Genomic DNA, 19,929 nt, shown 5'->3' on the forward strand with positions numbered 1-19,929 from the left:
TAAATTTTATATACTATTATTTTACAGGATAAATAAGTCAAAGCTCCCTTGAGTTCTTCCCAAGTGATCTACTTAACCACTACTGTCTTATTTTTATCTTGACCACATAATTCTGTACAAAATTTAATAACAGAACCATGAACTAATAAAACTTAGAATTACTTCTAAGGAGTCTTAATATTGGTGCTAAAAATCATAAACACTAACTAAGGTTTTAGGAGTCATTATTGAAATATAGATACATTGTTGGTGCATCTGTCAATGATATGGCATGTAATAGGAATTGGTCATCTATTAGAAGCGATACTTGTAGTTCAAGAAAAAAATCAAATAATTCTCTAAGATATTATGTATCATTCTTAGAAGTATTAATTCCTGCTTTGTTTTGACTTTGACATGTACTTATATATTTTTATATTTTAAAGGATTTTTTATAACATAGTTACTATGTCCCAACTATTTAACTTGCCAAATTTAACTGATTTTTTCACTTATCTCATTACCAAATATTTTTATGATTGAGTTCTTACCATCATCTCCATTTCCAAAAGAAAACAAAGATGGAAGTACTTTGTAGTTTGTTTCCTTCATTCAGTTTTAAGCTGAGTATTTACATGACAAATCTAATGTAGGTGTTTTGAAGGTTTCTTCTTTGTACTATATAAACTTACTTAGTCAAAAGACACTCTACTACATATTAGACATGAAGAAAAGAATGCATCAAAGGGGATCTGACTGAGCATACTGGAGAAACTGTAGTATTAGTGGGCTCTAGGTCTCAGGAAGTCAAGGAAGAGCAGGAGGGCAGTAGAAGAAAGGATCAATTAATGTTTAGTGAGCCCTTGCTCTACTCCAGGCACTGACAGCTTTGTGAGCATCATCTTTTAGCTTCAGAATAACTCTATGAAGTAAGCACTAGTCTTTTTCTCTTTACAAATAGAGAAACTGTTATGTGGTGAAGAAATGCTAAGTCATTGAGTGAGGTTATATTAATCTAGTCTGATACGTGATTTGAATGAAGAACATATATATTTGATTTGAATTCATGAAAAGTGCAACTTTGTGTGCATCACAGAGGGAAGTAGTTAGTTTCCTCTGTCTCTATTTTTCTCTTTGATGTATGCTCAATGAGTTTCTTTATACACTATAATTATTCTAGCACAACCCATTTGATATGTTGGAAGATATATCTATTTAAAATATAGGAAAGTCAAATATTTTAATCAACTCAGAAATTATTTGGATATATAAATGCCATTTGTAATAATATATTTCACATGCATATATATAGTACCAGTAGTGAAAGCAGATAGCATTCACATCACAAGTATATGACCTATTTGAACATAAAATTATTGAAACTTTCTTGGGAAATTTACTCTAGATTTTATTGAATGTCACATGAATATTTATCCTACTTTTTATTGAATTTTAAAGACAGGCATTTTCAGTTTGACAGCTCAACTATGCCTCCCATCTACCAATAAAATTATTAATTATTATATGAGGTCTAGGTGAACATAAAAAAGAAATTAAATTGCTTAGCCATAACAGAAGCACAGACTGCATGATCTTATTAATTATTATGCCAATCCAGAAATCCAGCTTGAACATTTTAGGCAAAAGCATTCAAATGAAGATGTGATATCAAATAATTATCAACAAATAGGTGACAATGCAATTATTACAACTTACTAATGTTTCTATGACAAAGTCTTCAAACCAGCTATATCCTTGGAAAAGGTCCAAAATCCCCAAGCAGAATTTGTCATACATTCTGGATAAATTTTCCACCACATAGCCCAAAAAATGTCTCATAAGATAATGCAAGACTCACCATTTTTCTATTATAACAATATTAATCAACATCAGAAGTGGACATTCTTATACTTCCACTAACACATGATTAGATTTCTTCAGGAAAAGCTACATTTCCCAGTAGTTTAGCTTCTTTAACTGCCAATTATCTAATTGCCTAAGCCCAGTAGATAACAGTAGAGCTTGATCATGAGATTGTGAGTCATGTATGTAAGATAAGCTTTACCTGAGCTCCGCAGATCCATGAATGAACTTCATTATATCCAGAAACTCGCTAAAACTGCTCTATATGCTCAAACAATACTATTTGGCTATGGAGAAATGTTTATGAGCTCACATATTGTGACAATGGCTAATTTTGATGAGGTGGTGGAGAAAAGAAGTTCAGTTTTGAGCCTTTACATGAAACATTTGAAATAATTTATTTATGAATTACATGGGTAGCTAAAATTATTTTAAAATTAGACATAAATGTACATTTTCAAGTTTGTCTAAGACTAGGGGCAGTGTTTTAAACTTAAGCTAAAATATATGAATACTTTATATGTTTACACTTGAGAGAAAAGGATATATTATTAGATGTAACTGAAGCATTATTTTCACTCTATTGTTTGTTTATTAAATCAATTGGACAAATTTAAATATTAAAATCAATAATTGGGAGCACTATTATTTATATATCTATATCACATCATTTGTGTTGCTGTTATATGGATAAGAATTATAGTAAGCTAAACCTTACCATTGGCTGACTTGTTGCTATAGGAATCAGGAGTCTACATAGAAGTCCTACTTATGCTATAAATGTCACTCATCCAAAGTGTCAAATTTATAAAGCAGATGCTATAATAAACAAATCAAGGATGTATCAGAGAAATTAGTAATAAAACTCACTAAAAGTTTATGATTTAAATAAGGAAAATCTGAACATTTGAAAAGTTACACAAGACTTAGAAAAATTATTTTAGAACTAAAATTATGGGATAAATATTGGATATGGATGGAATTTAGGTTGGTATATATCAAGCACACCTCAACATTAGCTGCTGCTCTGGACACCATCATCTGACTCTGGATTTCCAAGTGCCAACCTAGAGCAACAAAATATAATTCTTTCAGATCCAGGAAACTTATGTATCACTAAATGTAGTCATTCCACGACAAGTCAATACATCTTTCCCATCAATAACAATTCACAGGACTATGTCTTTTCGAAAATAGTGTAGTCAGTGGCTCATTCATAGTTATCGAACAGTAATGTCATCTTTTATGCTTTCAATGAGGTGACTATATTAGTATGAAATCTCATTTAGTATTCATAAATAAGAATGATTTGCAATTCATAAAATACCAAAGAGATGAATAGACTTCTACCTAGTCTCTTTCTGCATCTCGCTGGAATCTCTTTGGGAAGAATGGGTGGTATTATCATCATCATCATCAAAATATAAGGGAATATATGTGCTGTCTTGGGCTTTCTCACACCCTCACTACCACTGTGAACAACTCATATTGGCTGCTTCAATTTATTCAGTGCTTACTACATGCCAGAACTTTACTTAGAGTATTAGTTCATTTAGGCCTTCTAACAATCCTCTTTTTTCAGAGTATGATGAAACTTTGGCTATTCACCTAGATAGTAAATGACAGATCTGGGATTTGCACCTAGGTGGGGTCAGATATCATGATTAATATACACTACTTAACACTGTGACACATTAAGCATCACACTCACAATAAACTCTGAAGATCAAGGGGGAAATGATACCTCTGAGGATATTTAATTGACCATCCCTTTATCTGTCGTTGTATCTTACTGATATCAAACTCTTAATATCACAATATTGATAAAATTAATGATGCGCCCATCTAGTTTCCTCTAGTAGGCATTCTGATTCATATAATTAATCTCTGTATTAAAAAGTAAAGTGCCTCACACATAGTAAACCCTCTCTATATAATCCTCTATACATTTATGTTGGCTATATGAATTCATTGTTGACAGAATTGAGAGAGAAGTCACACATCAAATTAACAAACTTATAATTTGCTAAATAATTTTCACAAAATTGTTTTTTTCATAAGGTTGATCTTTTAACTGCATTTATGAAAGTGACCATTTAGACATTCTATTTTAAAATCCATTCACTCAATCACATACATATTTTTTAATTTTACTGGAAAAGATATAATTTAAAACTATTTGAGGAACCCTTATGAATTTTGTTTGTTCTAACATAAATAGTTAGCATGAAATTATTCTTTTATGATAATGGTTATATATATGACTGTTTTATTTGCTTTTTACTGAGTTGATTCAAAATTTTCAAATTCTCTACACACATATGTTGATTTATCTAGATGGTAGTAAAGAGTCTGGGAATAGAGACAAAACCCTCCTAACTATTTTTGTTTACATGATGACAAACAAAGTCATATTTTTATTCTTAAACTGAATAAAACTATTTAGAGACAATCTAAATTTATTCATTTAAATTCACAGAAATGACATTTTGATAAGTCATCAAAAGATCACATTTTCTTCCCTTTCCCTTCCTTTGCTTTCAGTGTTGATGTTACACTTCATTTTGACATTTATCTTGTGGAAGTTTAAAGTACTACTGTTTATGTAATACAGCAATAATAATACTAATAACTGTCAAAATAATCACTACTACATATAAGATGTAAAATTTTATGCTTTAACTTGTGATTTAGCCTTTCATATTTACATTTAAACTATATACATATATATACTTACAATAATGACATAATAAATTAATTTAGAGGTAGGCAGTAATGTGTTTAAATCAAAACAAGGATTCTTGGAGGAAATCAATGTTAAAACTGAACATCATTTTTCTTCCATCATTTTATCTGTGATTTAAAAATATCTTCCCCACCCAGAAAAGTTAAAATGTGAAAACTACTTTTTCAATACACAATTATGAGTTTTTAAAATGCTAGCATTTCCTTAAAACAATGAATTAGTTGGGAACGGTTTTCCTTGAATGCATAAATAACCTTTCTCAGTGACTTAAATCCTGAGTAATTAAGCCATGATTGTTATTTACACCTACTGATTATCAACAATAGAATAGTATCTTCATAATTACCTTGGAAATAAGATCAAGCTAGAAATACAGAAGAATATAGCAGCTATATAACTTAAAGGAGAAGAAATGCTGTTTTTCACAATTAAGATTCACACTAGGAATAATGCTGATTTATTTTATTGATTCTTGGAAGAATGAGTGGGTCTCTGAATTTTCTTCAAGATTTGCACAAAGTAAATGATCAAGAAACCTGTTAAAAATGTCATCTGACTGAGTGAAAATTATGACTTCCCAACCTGAACATTTAACTCTTTAAGCTGAGCTATTCTTCAACTAAAATGTTCTTACATGTCATTCCATTTGCTGTTTAACTCTTGGCCTAAAACTTTATAAAATAGTTTTCATATGTAAAGTATCAGAGACTTAACAAGGGAACATTAAAAGCAGAGTTTTATAGGATTAGATTTACCCATATGCTCCCTTTACACTCATACCACATTTCTTACTTCAGTGTTACCTTAGTGTATCTTGAGTGCGTTAAGTAGAAATAAATGCAAACTCTACCTTTGCTTGCTCCTGGTACAAGAAAATAATGTAACATTCTCACTTTGCTTTGCCTTGTATAAGAAACAAGAGACTAAGTGAGTTCATCCTTGACAAGTGTCACCTCCCCCTCCCACCTCAATCAACACCACTAAGGAGCCCTTTGCAGATTCAGCCAGTATCTATCCCATTCTCTAAACAAACCCTTTAATTTGGTTTTAGGCCAAGGAAAGGGGTAGGGGGTAGGGAAAGGAAGCAAAAACTAATAAATAAAAGGACAACATAATGAGGCATAGCCTGCCAACATCAACCTACATATAAGCCAGAGGAGATTTATGATTGTCTTCCCCAGCGGGGAGTGACTAACGCGCACACATACTGACCATCACCGTAAAGAGGTAAAGAGAGAGTGAAATGGCTCAACGTACACACACCCCGCTCCATACCGGGGACGAGTCTCCGAGCTGCGGCTTGTGCTCTCGGAGGGCCAGGCTGAAGCTGACCGCCCCTACGGCCACGCTGGACACCCCCAGCCCTATCTCCAATACAGAGAGCACCAAAAGGCTCCCAATAATCTGGCCGCTGGTGCACATCCTTTCTCGGTCATCATTCCTTCCAGATCAGAGAGGAAAACCAACCATCCACCTTCTTTCTTCCACTATCCTCTTTACCCCTCCGCCCCCCACCAGACCCCAAAACTTTTCTTTCTTCACCAGCGAAACATAATCCACGACTGCATTTTTTCAGAACCGGAGACTCTCTTCCCTGACTCGGCCAGAGGCAAAGGAGCAGTTCCACCCCCTGGCTCGATCAGACCGGGATCATACGTAAAATGGTTTTCCTGGGGTCAGCGGCTGGAGTCCAGGAAAGGAGAGAAAACCCAGTAGTAGGTCTTTCAAGGAGCCAGAAACCTGGAGCAGCTAGGGAGCTCCGAGCCCCGCTAGAGAGGCGCTGTCCAGAGTTCTGCCGCGTACCAAGTCTCCACAGGGAAATCCCGCTCTCTCCTTAGCCTCCCGACCCTTTCAAGCTCCCCTTTCTTTCCTAGCCAAGGGAATGAGCTTTGCTTCCGGGAGATTCAAAGCGTAATTGCTCAGAGCCTGTCTTTCCGTCTCCCTCTCATTTCTTCTTTGTTTTCGTGGTAACACAAAGTGCTTCTGCGAGTCCCAGGTTCCCCAGGCTGAGCGGGTGGATGATATTCAGCACCACGCTCCTCTGTGTTGCTGTGTCGCCAGAAAAAGCGACCTTGTCTGATGGCCTCTTTCCGTCTGGGTTTCTTCTCCCTCGTCGTCGTCCTCTTCCTCCCCCTCTCTCTTGATCTGATTCTCTCTCATTGCAGTGACCTCATTGGGATTTAAGAGGTTGGTAGAGGGGGGAAACGCTTAATCTATTTGTGTGTCTAGAACCAATACTCTTGCCTCGCACTTGGCTAGCAGCCTCGGGGGACTCTAACCACAGCGATCCTCCGCATCTCCCCTACTCACTCCCTTCTGGGCATCTATCCAGATAGGAGGGGAGGCGATGTCTACGTCAACATGGGGTTCATTCTGTGTAAAACTTTCTTCTGCGTGTACGTACGGCTGAGGGGGGTGGTGAGGGAGTGAGCAAGGTTGGAGGGGGGTGTGTATTGGGCAAAGAAAAGCAGAGAGTGGAGGGGATGGAGAAAGGCCAGATCCTAATTTACTAGGATTCTGAAGAAACCTTACCAAGGAACTACTCTCTAGAAAAACTAGATTCAAATCTGCTCCGAAGGATTATCCACACCCAGATGACTTTCATGAATTGGGGAGGGGGTGGAGAAGAGGGAAAGGAGGAAGCAGCAGTTTGCTGGGGCCGGCTTCCTACAGAGACAGCAGACCCTTTTGTTTACCAACATCATCCCCACCCCCTTTTAGTGCTCTTACAGGTTCTGGGATACATTGCCAGAGAGAGCATTATTGGGACCTTGTGTTCTCACACAAAATCAAGAGGTGTGTACAGTTAAGTACTACACTGGAAAGAGAATTCTTCTTTTAGTCTGGTTCATTGCACAATATTTATGACAGTCTGCACTTGTTACAATCACTGGGGCTAGGGCCAAATTTGGCTTATGTATTTTTGTGTTGCAGTCTTTGATCATAAGGGACTCTAGACTTCTGAGAATCGCTGTGCTTTATTTTCCTTTATAGGTTCCTGATTTTAAATCATGAAATATCACGAGGCATTTTATCAAGGTAATACAGGATATTGGAGGATACAAAGGGGTATGGGGTTTTGGGATATCTACCTCAACAACTGGGTTCCCTAGTTCAAGACAACTGAAGGAAAACAAGACAAAGGAGGTTACATTAGGACACATAGCACAAATCCAAGGTATTTTGACCTCTGAATAGAGAGGCACTAAGTACAATGCAGGCACCTCTGTAATTAGAGACTTCTTTTAGTTTTCAGTCCTAACCTGAGAAAACAAAAATTGAGTGATACAAAATCTGTAGCATATGTTTCACTTTCTTTTGATTCAGAGCTTGTTTCATAGCTTTAACTCCACTTTCACACTATAATTTATTTTCCTTATGAAAATACTTTATATTCTACATACAAAAATTTTGAGTCTACTTTCTTTAAAAATCAAAATGCAAGGACAAAAGAATTATAAAGTATTCAGTATTCTTATAAAGTATTCTTATAAAGTATTCAGTTACTATGATATTTTGAAACTCATTTGTAGTAAACAGTGAATTCACTTTCCACTTTTGAAAAACTCAGTCTACCAAACACCCACTTGTTAGCATCACTCAAATAGTTTTTTACTTTAATGAAGTAATTTTTAATTAAATATTGCAGAAGTCTAAATGATCATATATACATATATACATATATACACATATATATATACATATAAATATATATACACATATACATATATATGTATATGTACACATATATATATAAAATGAAGGACCTATGTTGTCTAACTTTTGGGTTGTCTTTATTCAATGCTTTTTTAAAAAACAAAATTCTTCTTCTCCAATAGATAGAGGCTAATGAGCTATAGTAACTGCTAAAACAGGTTAATACAGACATAGGAAGGAGTACAATTTATAGAGAGGGAAATTAACTTGTAGGTAATATATAGGTAGGGTTAATATAGAAGAATTTCAGAGACAATAAGTAATTTATGTATTATGAGTGAATTTTCACCTCCATATGCAGTGGCTAGAAAATGTTTATTTTAAAATCCAATGCCTAGCCATACACCTGAATAAAACCAACCTTACTCTATTTCTCTGGTACAAAGAAATTTGGATTTTGAAAACCCAAAGTTTTTGAAAATTATATGTACATAAAGGAGTTACAGTCATACTTATTTATAAATGACTAGCAATGTAATACACTAAAGATAAATATTTATAGTCTGATAGAGCAGTAGTCTAAAAAAATCTCAAGTTTGCCACCTGCTGGTCTGTGTAAGACAGAATGAACATAAATGTGTGGGTAACCTCAAAATGATTCTTATTAAACTTGTTAGCTATTAAAAAATCTTTCATAGTTGCTTTTCAAGGAATTAAATAGGTAAAGTTCTGAGATTACACCAATAACTAAAGTTCTAAGATTTCACCAATAAGTAAAATTCTGAGATTCTCATATACCATTCACCCAAAAAAGATTTAGAGAAATTTCAATATGTGGTTAAAAGGAAAATTCAACATTTGGTAAACAAATAATACCTGTCTTATTAGAATGAGGTAGGTTGAAAAAAATGATCAATTCAATCATTATTATAGGACTAGTAACAGAAAAGTTAGAAGAAATTAATATTTAATTGTGAGATCCAATTTCAACTGTTCAAGCTATTTTAAAGTGAATTTGCACGGTGACCCCAGATACTAAATAAATGACCAATGCAGTGTACAAAATTATGGAAAAAAATTATAAGAGTGACAAGTCTACTTAATATTTTAATATTCTTACTTTTGTTTGTTAGAAGTAATTCCAACTAAAGACTTAGGTAGGATATTATATAGTGATTACATTTTTAAAAAGGAAGATTTCTCTTATTTAAAGATCAAAGAAGCAGTGATAACTTTAACCAGAATGTATCCTTGCCTTTTTTGAAACTCAGTAATAATATAGTTTAGAAGTCTTTATCTAATGATAACATTGGTGTTTAAGAAAATTAATTTGAAAATGTGTAGTACTTGGTTATTTTAACTAAGTACTTTTTCATTTATCATCATTTTCCACTTATATCTAAAATGTGTCTTTATTATTAATGAATTTTAAATATTTCAAAAGACCCAAATGGTGTATTTTAAACAGATTTTTACTTTATAATAGAGTGTAGTTATTTCGACTCAATTAAGGAGTAATTGAGATCACCTACTCCTATAATACACATAATATTCAGATAAACAGTGTTCAAATACTATGCAGTGTAAAGGCACTGCAGAACATTAGTCTCTGGAAGAAAAGATGTAAAGATTCTCGGCCCTGCTTTACTGACTACAGGCATTTAACAGACTGTCTTGCAAGAAATGGAGTGCCACGCAAAGCATGTGGTATTACAGAGTTTATGGGATAAATAGCAGAATTCTTGAAGGATAAGGTGCCTACATTTAAGGGCAGAGTGGTGGAGAAGGTATTTTAATGGAGAAAGAGATCAATAAAGTTCTATAGAGATTATGTAATTGTGTGCTCAATTTTAAGCTACACTATCTAGGAGTACTACTCCACAAGGCAGAAATAGAATAACTAGAGAATCAAAACCTGAAGGCTGCAAGAAGTCTGAGAAATGGGAGCATCACAATAACCAATACAAATCCTTGTTGACAGCTCAGCCTTCAACATGAATACAGTTTAGGTACCTAGTAGTGGTGCTAAACTGATCTTGGGATAAAGGTAACTCTTAAGAACTAAAACTATTTTAAAACAGGCCTGCAAAGCATCAGTCTGTTCGGTAAGTAAGGTGACAAAAACCACAATGTGAAATTCATATTACTCTCTATCCAACTATAAAATACGTGAGGCAGGAAAATCTAACCCATAACTAGGACATAAGAAATATTGTAGTTAATACCTTATGACCTCTATTAGAAATATTAAAATCCTTACAAATCTGAGATGAAAATGAAATGAGAATGAAAGATGAAGAGAAAAAATTAATATAAAAGGAAAGCAGAAGACATAGTAAAGAACAAAAACTTATAGAAGAATATTACACATCTAAAATGAAAAATAGTTCATCTGAGATCAAGAACAGATAATGAAGAAAAGATTAATGAAAATTAAATTTTTAAATTAAAAATTTAAATCACAGAGAAAAAAATCACAACCAATTTTAATCTCAAAGAGCAAAGACAAAACAAAAACAAAAACAGGTATTTAGTACCCCATAGTACAATATCAAAAAGAATTAAAAGCAACCAAAATATTTGATTTGGGGCCAATTATTTTCCAAATGTGGAGAAAATTACAAATCCACAGATCAAGAAGCTTGATAAATTTCAAGCACAATAACCACAAATAACTAAGATAAACATCTAAAGCATATCACAATCAAATTACTAAAATCCACTCATAAGGAATAAGTATTAAGAGCAGTCAGATTCTAGGCTTATATCAAAACTCTATCTACAGCAACAAATTTAATTTATCATCTCTACTCATTTTACCTGTTCAAATCTAAATAAAAAAATAATAATGTGAAAATATTCAGAGTAATAATGCGTCATGTATATTTTTCTATGTATTATTTATACATATATAACTTACATGCATATTATATATGTAGATAGATATGGATTATATCTTTTCTACATTTTTTAATTTTACATAATTCTTCATTTTGTGCATTTTCCCATCTCAGTTGTAATCTCCAAGGGCTTCCCACAACCAATTCACCCATGTGCCATCACCACAGCCCAGTGCACTCTTCCCACCCAAGTTCTGATCCCATTCCCCTTTCCACCCTTATAAAATGTCTCTGTTTTATAGTTGTTCATTGTTTTTGTTTTTACTCTATTACATTGGTCTCTCTCTCACTCTCTTCCCTCTGATCCTTTATGCTCCTGCTATCAGCGAAAGCATCTGTATTTTTCTTTTTCTTTCAGGCTTATTTCACTAAGCAAGATCCCTTCCAGCTCCATCCATGTTGCTGCATGAGTTTATCTTTTTTGATTGCTGAGTAATATTCCATTATGTATATGCACCACATCTTTTTAATCCAATCATCTATTTTGGGGCACCACACCCTTTGAATCCAGTGATCTATTTTGGGGCATTGAGGTTGATTCTACATATTGTAAATAGAGCAGCAATCAACATGGAGGTGCAAGTATCCTTTTGAGTCAATGTTTTTGTGTCCTTTGGGTGTATACCTTGTAATGGGATTGCTGGGTCATATGGAAATTCTATTTTTAACATTTTTAGAAACCTCCAAGCAGCTTTCCATAGTGATTGTATCAGCTTTCATTCCCACCACAGTATATCTACATTTGTTTTTAATGATTGGCAAATATACATGTTTTCCCCAAATTACAAATTTCTCTAATTGGTTGATATCCTTCGAACCTTCTTAATAACTCTTCCTGAAAATAATAACAATCAAACTTAATGTTTATAATACCTATGTAATAAAAGATTTCTCAATATTAAATACTATCATTATGTTAAATACAAAAGTTAGATTCATATAAGCCATTGTTATCTTTCAGAACATTCATAAGAATGCTGTGGTCAGGTGAATTACAGTTAATTTAGAACTCATAATCACCCTATGCCCAGTAGCTTTAATCCTTCATTCACATTGTTTTACAGGAATTTGTGCTCTAAAGATGTGACAGTAAGTCTTCTTGGTGACACTCAGATATTGACTCAAAATTACTCATTGTTTTCTTTTTGCTTACACTGTTTCTAATCTTTTCAGGAAAAATATTTTTTTCTTTTAGGAAATTAATTTATACACCAGAAGTTTTACAGTTTTGGTGTCAAAATTTGTTCATCAAAATGTATTGTACTTACATTTTGGAGGTCTAAGATTTTTAGCTTTTCTAATCTAATTTTTTTCTGATAAATCAGTAGAAAAACCTGTTCAAACTAAAATTAACATTATAAAAAATTAAAAGCAGTAAGAAGAAAAAGAACACATTATGTAAAATTTAAAACCTCTATCTTAAAAAAAAGAGGCAAGAATTACAAAATTCTCATTGAAAGTTATCCATTCCAGAGGACAAGCAAATGCCACTTTTATTAAAGATTTATTTATTTATGCATAGAGAACTGGGGTACAGGCCTGAGGTTCAGGGACAGTGAGAGGATTCACCAGAGGCAGAATGGGGAGCAGAACAGGCAGATGATCTAAGTACACTGCTGAGGGGAGAAGCGGGCCGTCTGGTGAGGTCTGCCATGCCTTGTGGATTACTTCTGGAGCAGGCAGACCTCTCCTGACCCACACACTGCTCCCCTCAGCAATGTACTTTGTCAATTGGTCCATTCTGCTTCCCACTCTGTCTCTGATGAATCCTCTCACTGCCCCTGCACCTCTGGCCTGTACCGCAGTTCTGTATGTATAAATAAATAAATTTTAGGGGAAAAAAAAAGGAAATAAAGAAAGCATGCAGACTTATTGGAGAAGTCGAAAAGATAAGCATTGAGGGAACCTCAGATGAATGATCAGTGGATAATTGACCCTCTTGATCCAACAATCAATGAGAGATTGTATCCTTCCACCTACCACACAAAAGAGCTTGGAAACAGATACTCAACAAGTCAAGCCTTGAGATGACTGAAGACTTAGCAGCTCAAGATAGGACACATCTGGATTCTGGAGCACCAGAGCTGTGAAATACTCTTTTTAGACATTAAGTTTTGGTGTAATTCCTAAAAGATCAACAGATTAATGAATACAATGGCTTTAACAATCATAAATATTGAATCTCCTGTAACAGAATTTCAAAATATGTGAGACAAAAATTTAAAGAATTTAAAGAAAATGGAAAGTTCAGTGATCATATTTGAAGATATTTAAAACCTAACTGATAGAACAAGTAGAAAAAACAAATCAGCAAAGGTAAAAAATAAACACTATCCAACAACCATCTTAATCTATTACACAGGGATAAAAATATTTTCTGGGACATACTTTTTAATCTTAAAAAGACAGCTGCCTCTTAGAGAGATTTGGGAAAATTCAGTATTCTGCCCCAAACACTGCAGACAGAGATGGTTTTCATGCCAACTTCTGATTTCTGTTACTTCCCTGAACACTTTTTATATGAGTACATAGTATTGAATGACTTTATATATATTCATTATCTGAGCAAATGTTTATGTGTTACTTAAAAGGGACAAAGAAATCAATGAAAATGAGATATTAGGTTACATTAGCAACTATTATTAAAAGTAGATAAGTATAGAGTAGTAGAGTTGAAAGGACCATGAGAATCTCTTGTTAGATTTTATCCCACATTTAAATCATTTTACCACATTCCTGACCTCTTCTTCAACCTTCCCACTAACCAAGAACATAATTCACTTAAAAAAAAAATTCATATTAGGGCCCTCCCTGGTGGTGCGGCGGGTTAAGGCACAGCACTGAGTATCCAAAGCCGTTTCCGCATGAGTTCGATTCCCATCTGCCCTGGAGGTGACCATGTGGCGTGGCAGACCTCTCCGGACCCACCCACTGCTCCCCTCAGCAGTGTACTTCGTAGATCTGCCTGTTCTGTTCCCCGTTCTGTCTCTGGTGAAGCCTCTCACCGCCCCTGAGCCTCTGCCCTGCACCCCAGCTCTGTGTGCACAAATAAATAAATCTTTAAAAAAAAAGTTCATATTAATCCAACGTCTATTTTTTTTTTGTAAATTCCATCCATTGTACTCAGTCCTATCTTCTGGAACTAAACACACATAAAAAACTATTTTGATTTTCATAGTCATTCAAAAATTTTAAATTTCATGCCTTACATGGTGTCCAACATTTACAGGAGAAATTTCCAAGTCCCTTAATTAGATCATATAAATGGCCCTGGTCACTGTTTCTAGTGACTCTAAACTCGTTGCTATTTCTCTCACTTAAAAAAAAAACTTGTGTAATGGACACAGATGTGTTCTGATAGAGACCAAGTACCAGAGGATAATTATCTCTGTTATTCTTTATTTTTTATAAATGTGCCCTGTTGACAATTTTGGCCATTTTTAGCCACAGCCTTAACCATTGATTCATACTACATTTTCAGTCAATGAAAACCTTAAGGGTGTTTTTGCCATGGCCTGTCCTCTTTCCCCAACCATCTATATATATAGTTGCTTGTGTTTTGTTTTTTAACCCAAGGGCAGTTGAATCATTCATCACTCTTAATTTGATCTTCTTAGTTTTGGCCCTTCCATTCTTTTCTATTAAGATATTTTGAATGTCTTTCTGTGTCATGCATTAACTATTCCAGAATTATGTCATATGCCCCCAAGCAATGAACCTCTTCTGGACTCATTCTTTTTGTTCTGAACATTTCTAAAAATGTCATTTTTATTGTCTTTGGCATTTTTAACAAGTCTCTGCGCATTATTTCCTCTTCTTTTCTCTGTATTTCTGGATCCTTATCACTCTAGGGTTTGTCATCCTTATATGGCTCACCTTTAAATTTTTTGGATTTCCATCAAGATATATGTTGCTCTGAGTAGTTCCTCGACAGGCACAGATTTAATCAGCTTTATATTTTAACTTTCCTTCAATTGGAAAATTTGTGATTTATAATTACAATTTTAGTTTCAAATTCTTGCTTTACAGTTCATTCAGCCATCTAACAGCTAAAGTATCTGCAAGGGCCTCATCTTATATATTCTAGGTACTCACATGTGCCTCACTATGTGAATACTTCTTTCTCTTATTTTAAGAATGTTCCAACTTATAAACTCACTGAACAAATTCTCAACAAATACCTATTGAACAAATATATGACAAGTTAAAAAAGAATTGATTGAAATCTGAGACATAAGATGTTATTTTTCCAAGACTATTCCACTTCTTTAAAGACTTAGGTTAAATTTCAAGAAATTGTGTCAGCATGGTGATTCCACTCCTCATTCCCTTTACTTTTTAATTTAAAAAACTGAGAAGGCAAATAATAAGCTGGCAAAACTGTGAAAGATTTATGACAAAATTTTATTCCTCACATGTAAATAACTATTCAAACCAAAAAGGAGACAACCTGATTGAAGAGATCACGATGTTAACAGGTAGGTTTCATAACCAACAAAATAATTACAAATGTCTAGTTAACATCCTTGAAAAAATTGACTCATCATAAATAAAAAGAGAACTGATTACTTTTCTTATTGACTATAAAATCATAAATGCCTGGAGTGAATAGACTAGATCATAATGGGCAGTTCTCTTAATACATTGAAAGATTCATTTTACCAATATTTTGTTGAGGGTTTTTCATCTTTGTTCATAGATGGAATGTTTTCCTTTCATTCTATCCATTTTGTTTTCGGGAAGAAGGCAGTGTGTTTGTGAGCGTTCCCCCTTAATTTTTTTTGAAGTTTGAGATGGATAAGTGTTACATCTTCCATGTTGGTTTGGTCAAATTCATCTTTGAAGTCATCTGGTTCTGGGTTCTTGTTTTTAGGGAGACTTGACTATTCTTTCCTTGTGACTAATCTGTTGGAACTATTTTACCCTGATTTGTCTAGGAAGGCAGCATGCTTCTAAGTTCTTGCATATTTCTTCTAGATTGCCATTTAATTTCCACAAAGACATGATCACTCCTATTTTTGTAGTATTTGTTGTAATATTGCCTATTTAACTTCTTTTTATTTGGGTTCCCTATCTTTTCATGTTGAACTTAGCTCAAGGTTTATCATTTTTTTTTACCTTTCAAAGAACAAACTGTGTCTTCGGCCATTTGTACCACCTTTGGTTTCTGTTTTGCTTATTTCCATTCTGGTTTTTATTATTTTCTTCCTTCTATTAAATTTTATTTTCATCTGTTCTTTTTATAGTTCCCTGAGATGTAAAATTAGATTTGTTGTTTGATGTTTCTTGTTTATTGATGAGGGCCTATATTACTATGTACTTCCCACTTAATACTGCTTTTAGTATCTCAAACATGGTCTGGTAACTTGCCCTTTCCATGTTATTTGTCTTCATGTAATTTTTTTCCTCCTCTAATTTTTTTTCCAGAAAAACTTTCTTTTCTTTTTTTTTTTTTTTTTTTTTTAGTTTCTACATATTGGGGATTTTACAAGCTCCTTTTTCTAGTATGTTTCTACATTTATTTCAAAGTGATGACTTCTGATATACCTCATCTTTTACCTGTTTAAGTCTACTTAACATGTTTCACATTCTCTTATCTTTCAGTATCAATTTTTGTATAATTTTCATTCTTTTTAGTAAAAATGCTTACTCTTTCGTTCCTAGATATCTCTCTCTTTGTTTTTTAAAAGATTTATTTATTTATGCATACAGAACTGAGGTACAAGCCAGAGGTGCAGGGGCAGTGAGAGGATTCATCAGAGACAGATTGGGGAGCAGAACTGGCAGATCAAACTACACTGCTGAGGGGAACAGTAGGCGGGTCAGGAGAAGTCTGTCGTGACATGTGGGTCACCTCTGGGGCAGGAGATTGAACTCACACTGAAGTGGCTGCGGCCAGCTAGCAGTACTGAGTCTGAACCAGCTGCACCACCAGGGAGGACCCCCTAGATCTTTTTTTGTAAGATTTTTAATCTGCCTTTCTATGTTTACCTGAACTGCTAGGATTTCACTAAGTTTTCTACGATTGTTTTTCTAAATCTTTGTTGGGTTCCCAAATTGTCTTCTATCTTCCTTTTCAGTTTTTTTATTTTGAGTTAAATAATCCTTATTTCCTAGGCATGTGTGTTATCTTATTTTATTTTTCTGGTTGGGGCATTCTGGCTTTGTTTTTGTGTTCATCTTCTTTGCATAACTAGGTGGCATATGAGTGGTGAAGGGGGATGCTGGAGTTTAAAGACTTAGTCTCAGTCTTGATGGGGAGGGAGAATAATTCCCTGCAGAGAGATTTACACTGCCACTTCCTTCACTCTCCAGAGCAAACACTATGCACTGCTTCAGTAAGTCAATAGGGACATTGACTTAGGGACATACCTCTAGGGACATACCTCATATCTCCTGCTTTCTGAAGCACAGCATTTTTTTCCCCTCTTTCTCTCCCATTTTACCTTACTCTTTCTTTCTCTCTGATCTCTTAGCATGATAGGAGGAAATAATTCCACCACCCACATTGCCAAAAGTCATATTCTCCATGATGTACGTGTGAATAGGCTGTTCGGTATGAACAGGATGTATGGAGACCCAATGACCTTGTATGAAGGGCTAAGCTTCCCCTTGCCTGTGCACCCAGACTCTGCTTGGATCCTAATTTGTTCGGCTGTCTGGTATGGTTGATACTTTGCACTCATTTACCTTCTCTTTTTTTGTAGTCAGCCACCAACCTTAGAATGTAATGTCTATGATTCAACGTTCCATTACTGGTGATATAATCTCAGCAAAGAGGTTTATCAGAACTTTCTTATTCTTCCATGTGGATGATTTCCTAGAAGACTGTTAAATGTTGACTTAATCAACTTAATAATTATAGGCACACTCAAATTATTTAGTACTTCTTGTATTTTGGTGGTTTGTGTCTTTCAAGGACTTGGTTATTTTCCCCTAACTTATAAAATTTGTGAGCACAGAGTTATTTGTAGTATTCATTTGATATAATTAAATGTTCACTAGATCAACTGCTTCATCCTTCTCTCATTTCTTATTCTGGTAATTTGTACCAGTACTTATTTTTTGGTTAGCCTGGCTATATTATCATCCTCTTTATTAATATTACCCAACCACCAGTTTTTTTACTTCATTCATATTTTTACTGATTTTCTGTTTTCCACTGCATTATTATCCACTCACATAATTATTTCTGAATGCTAATTTTCTTATTGGAGCATCTTAAAATTCCTAGCATAAGAAAAGTCTGAAAAGCTAGAAAGAAGGAGGCTATTATAAAGTAGGAAACCAACACATTTTATACAATCTTATAGCAATGAAGAATCAACACAGTGGATTAGAAAACAGTCATGATGTGAGATTACAAGATGTTGAGAAAGGAGAGGCATAGAGAAATCATAATCATATGATTTCTGTATCTGTATCTGTTTCTGACAATCTGTATCTGTTCTACCCTCAGGATATCTGTTGATGAAGTTTTGTAAGAGAAGCAACTAAGAGGACATGCAGATTAAAAACTAAAAACAGAAGTGTTAGTTATCTTAGATTACTGAAGATATATACTGTAACTCCTACTGGAAATCCTGAAAGATTACTAACTAGCAATGGAGTAAACCAGAGGTAGACTAACATAAAGATTGTAATTTAGCATAGAGTCAGTACAGTTTTTATTGTTCCCAAAAAGACATACGATATTTCATTTGATTTTTGAGAAACTGAAGTAAGCAAATGAAGTTATTTTCAATAAATGATGTTGAACCTACTGAATATCCAGAGAAGAAAATGCATCTTGGGCCTTCCCTGGTGGTGCAATGGATTAAACACTATGATCCCCAGCCATGGCCCAGGAAGTGACCCACATGGCATGGCAGACCTCTCCTGATCCACTACTGCTCCCTGCAGCAAGTGAATTTCAGTACCTCTGCTTGTTCTGTTCCCCACTCTGTCTCTGGTGAATCATCTCACTGCCCCTGCACCTCTGGTCTATACCCCAGTTCTGTATGCATAAATAAATAAATCTTAAAAAAAAATGCATCTTGACTCTACCAATTCATCATGTGCAAAGTCAATTTTAGATTATTAAAACAAATTCTTCCAAAATTAACTCCTGGAAAGGTGAAGTAATCAAACAGAACAGTAGAGGGTGTGTTAAATGAAGTCTAGGAGCTGGTGAGCCATTAGATAGAGGAGTTAGAAGAACTTTGCCACTTTGCCCACATACAGGAATTAGAGTTTAAAATATCTAGCAGAATTGAAAAAAAAATTGTGAAAGTTTCCCACCAAAAAAAGGTGAGCATTTGTGTTTCTGCCATTCAGAAGGCCGGTACTAACAACACAAAGCTTTATCAGTTATATAATACTATGGTTCTACTGTTACTTGCATATTAACTGGATTAAAATAGTTCAAGTGAGTTCTGGCAAGAATTCATGTATCTCTTAGGATAACTGAAAAAGACACACTTTCAAAACTGATGGTTCTGCAAGAAAGAAATGGGTAGATTTTATTTTTAGGTTGCAAAAGACAGCCAACTCAAACTAGTCTTTGCATAAATAATGTATTTTGGAAGGCAGGCAACTTGCAAACTCTGGTCACAGGTAGATCTGGGAACTAAGTAATGAAATCAATGACTTCAGAAAACTATGTCTTTATCCATCTCAATTTGGTGTTCTTTAGCATTGGCTTTTTTCTAATAATCTTTGTTCAAGCAAGAACCATGGGAAATTCACTTATTATTGAGAAGTTTAGCAAATACCAGGAGAAAGATATGTCTTTTGCAATTGGTG

The 19,929-nt window shown here is 34.4% G+C and overlaps 1 protein-coding gene across 3 annotated transcripts in view; it reads right to left on the minus strand.

Moving 5' to 3' along the window:
* Nucleotides 1-6,827, minus strand: part of TMEM196 (transmembrane protein 196) — a 57,984-nt gene extending 51,157 nt beyond the window's left edge. For 2 of the 3 annotated variants that reach the window (XR_001145115.1, XM_012721096.1), the window contains exon 1: nucleotides 5,846-6,827. Coding sequence is in view for 2 of the 3 variants with exons in the window: in XM_012721096.1 (XP_012576550.1) it covers nucleotides 5,846-6,010 (165 nt within the window). In the remaining variant the exon portion in view is untranslated. The remainder of the gene's footprint in view (nucleotides 1-5,845) is intronic. The other variant, XM_004676753.2, reaches the window with a different exon arrangement.
* Nucleotides 6,828-19,929: the final 13,102 nt, after the last annotated feature.

The sequence above is a fragment of the Condylura cristata genome, unplaced genomic scaffold, assembly GCF_000260355.1.
Source record: "Condylura cristata isolate star-nosed mole 26May11 unplaced genomic scaffold, ConCri1.0 scaffold00005, whole genome shotgun sequence".
Classification (NCBI taxonomy): domain Eukaryota; kingdom Metazoa; phylum Chordata; class Mammalia; order Eulipotyphla; family Talpidae; genus Condylura; species Condylura cristata.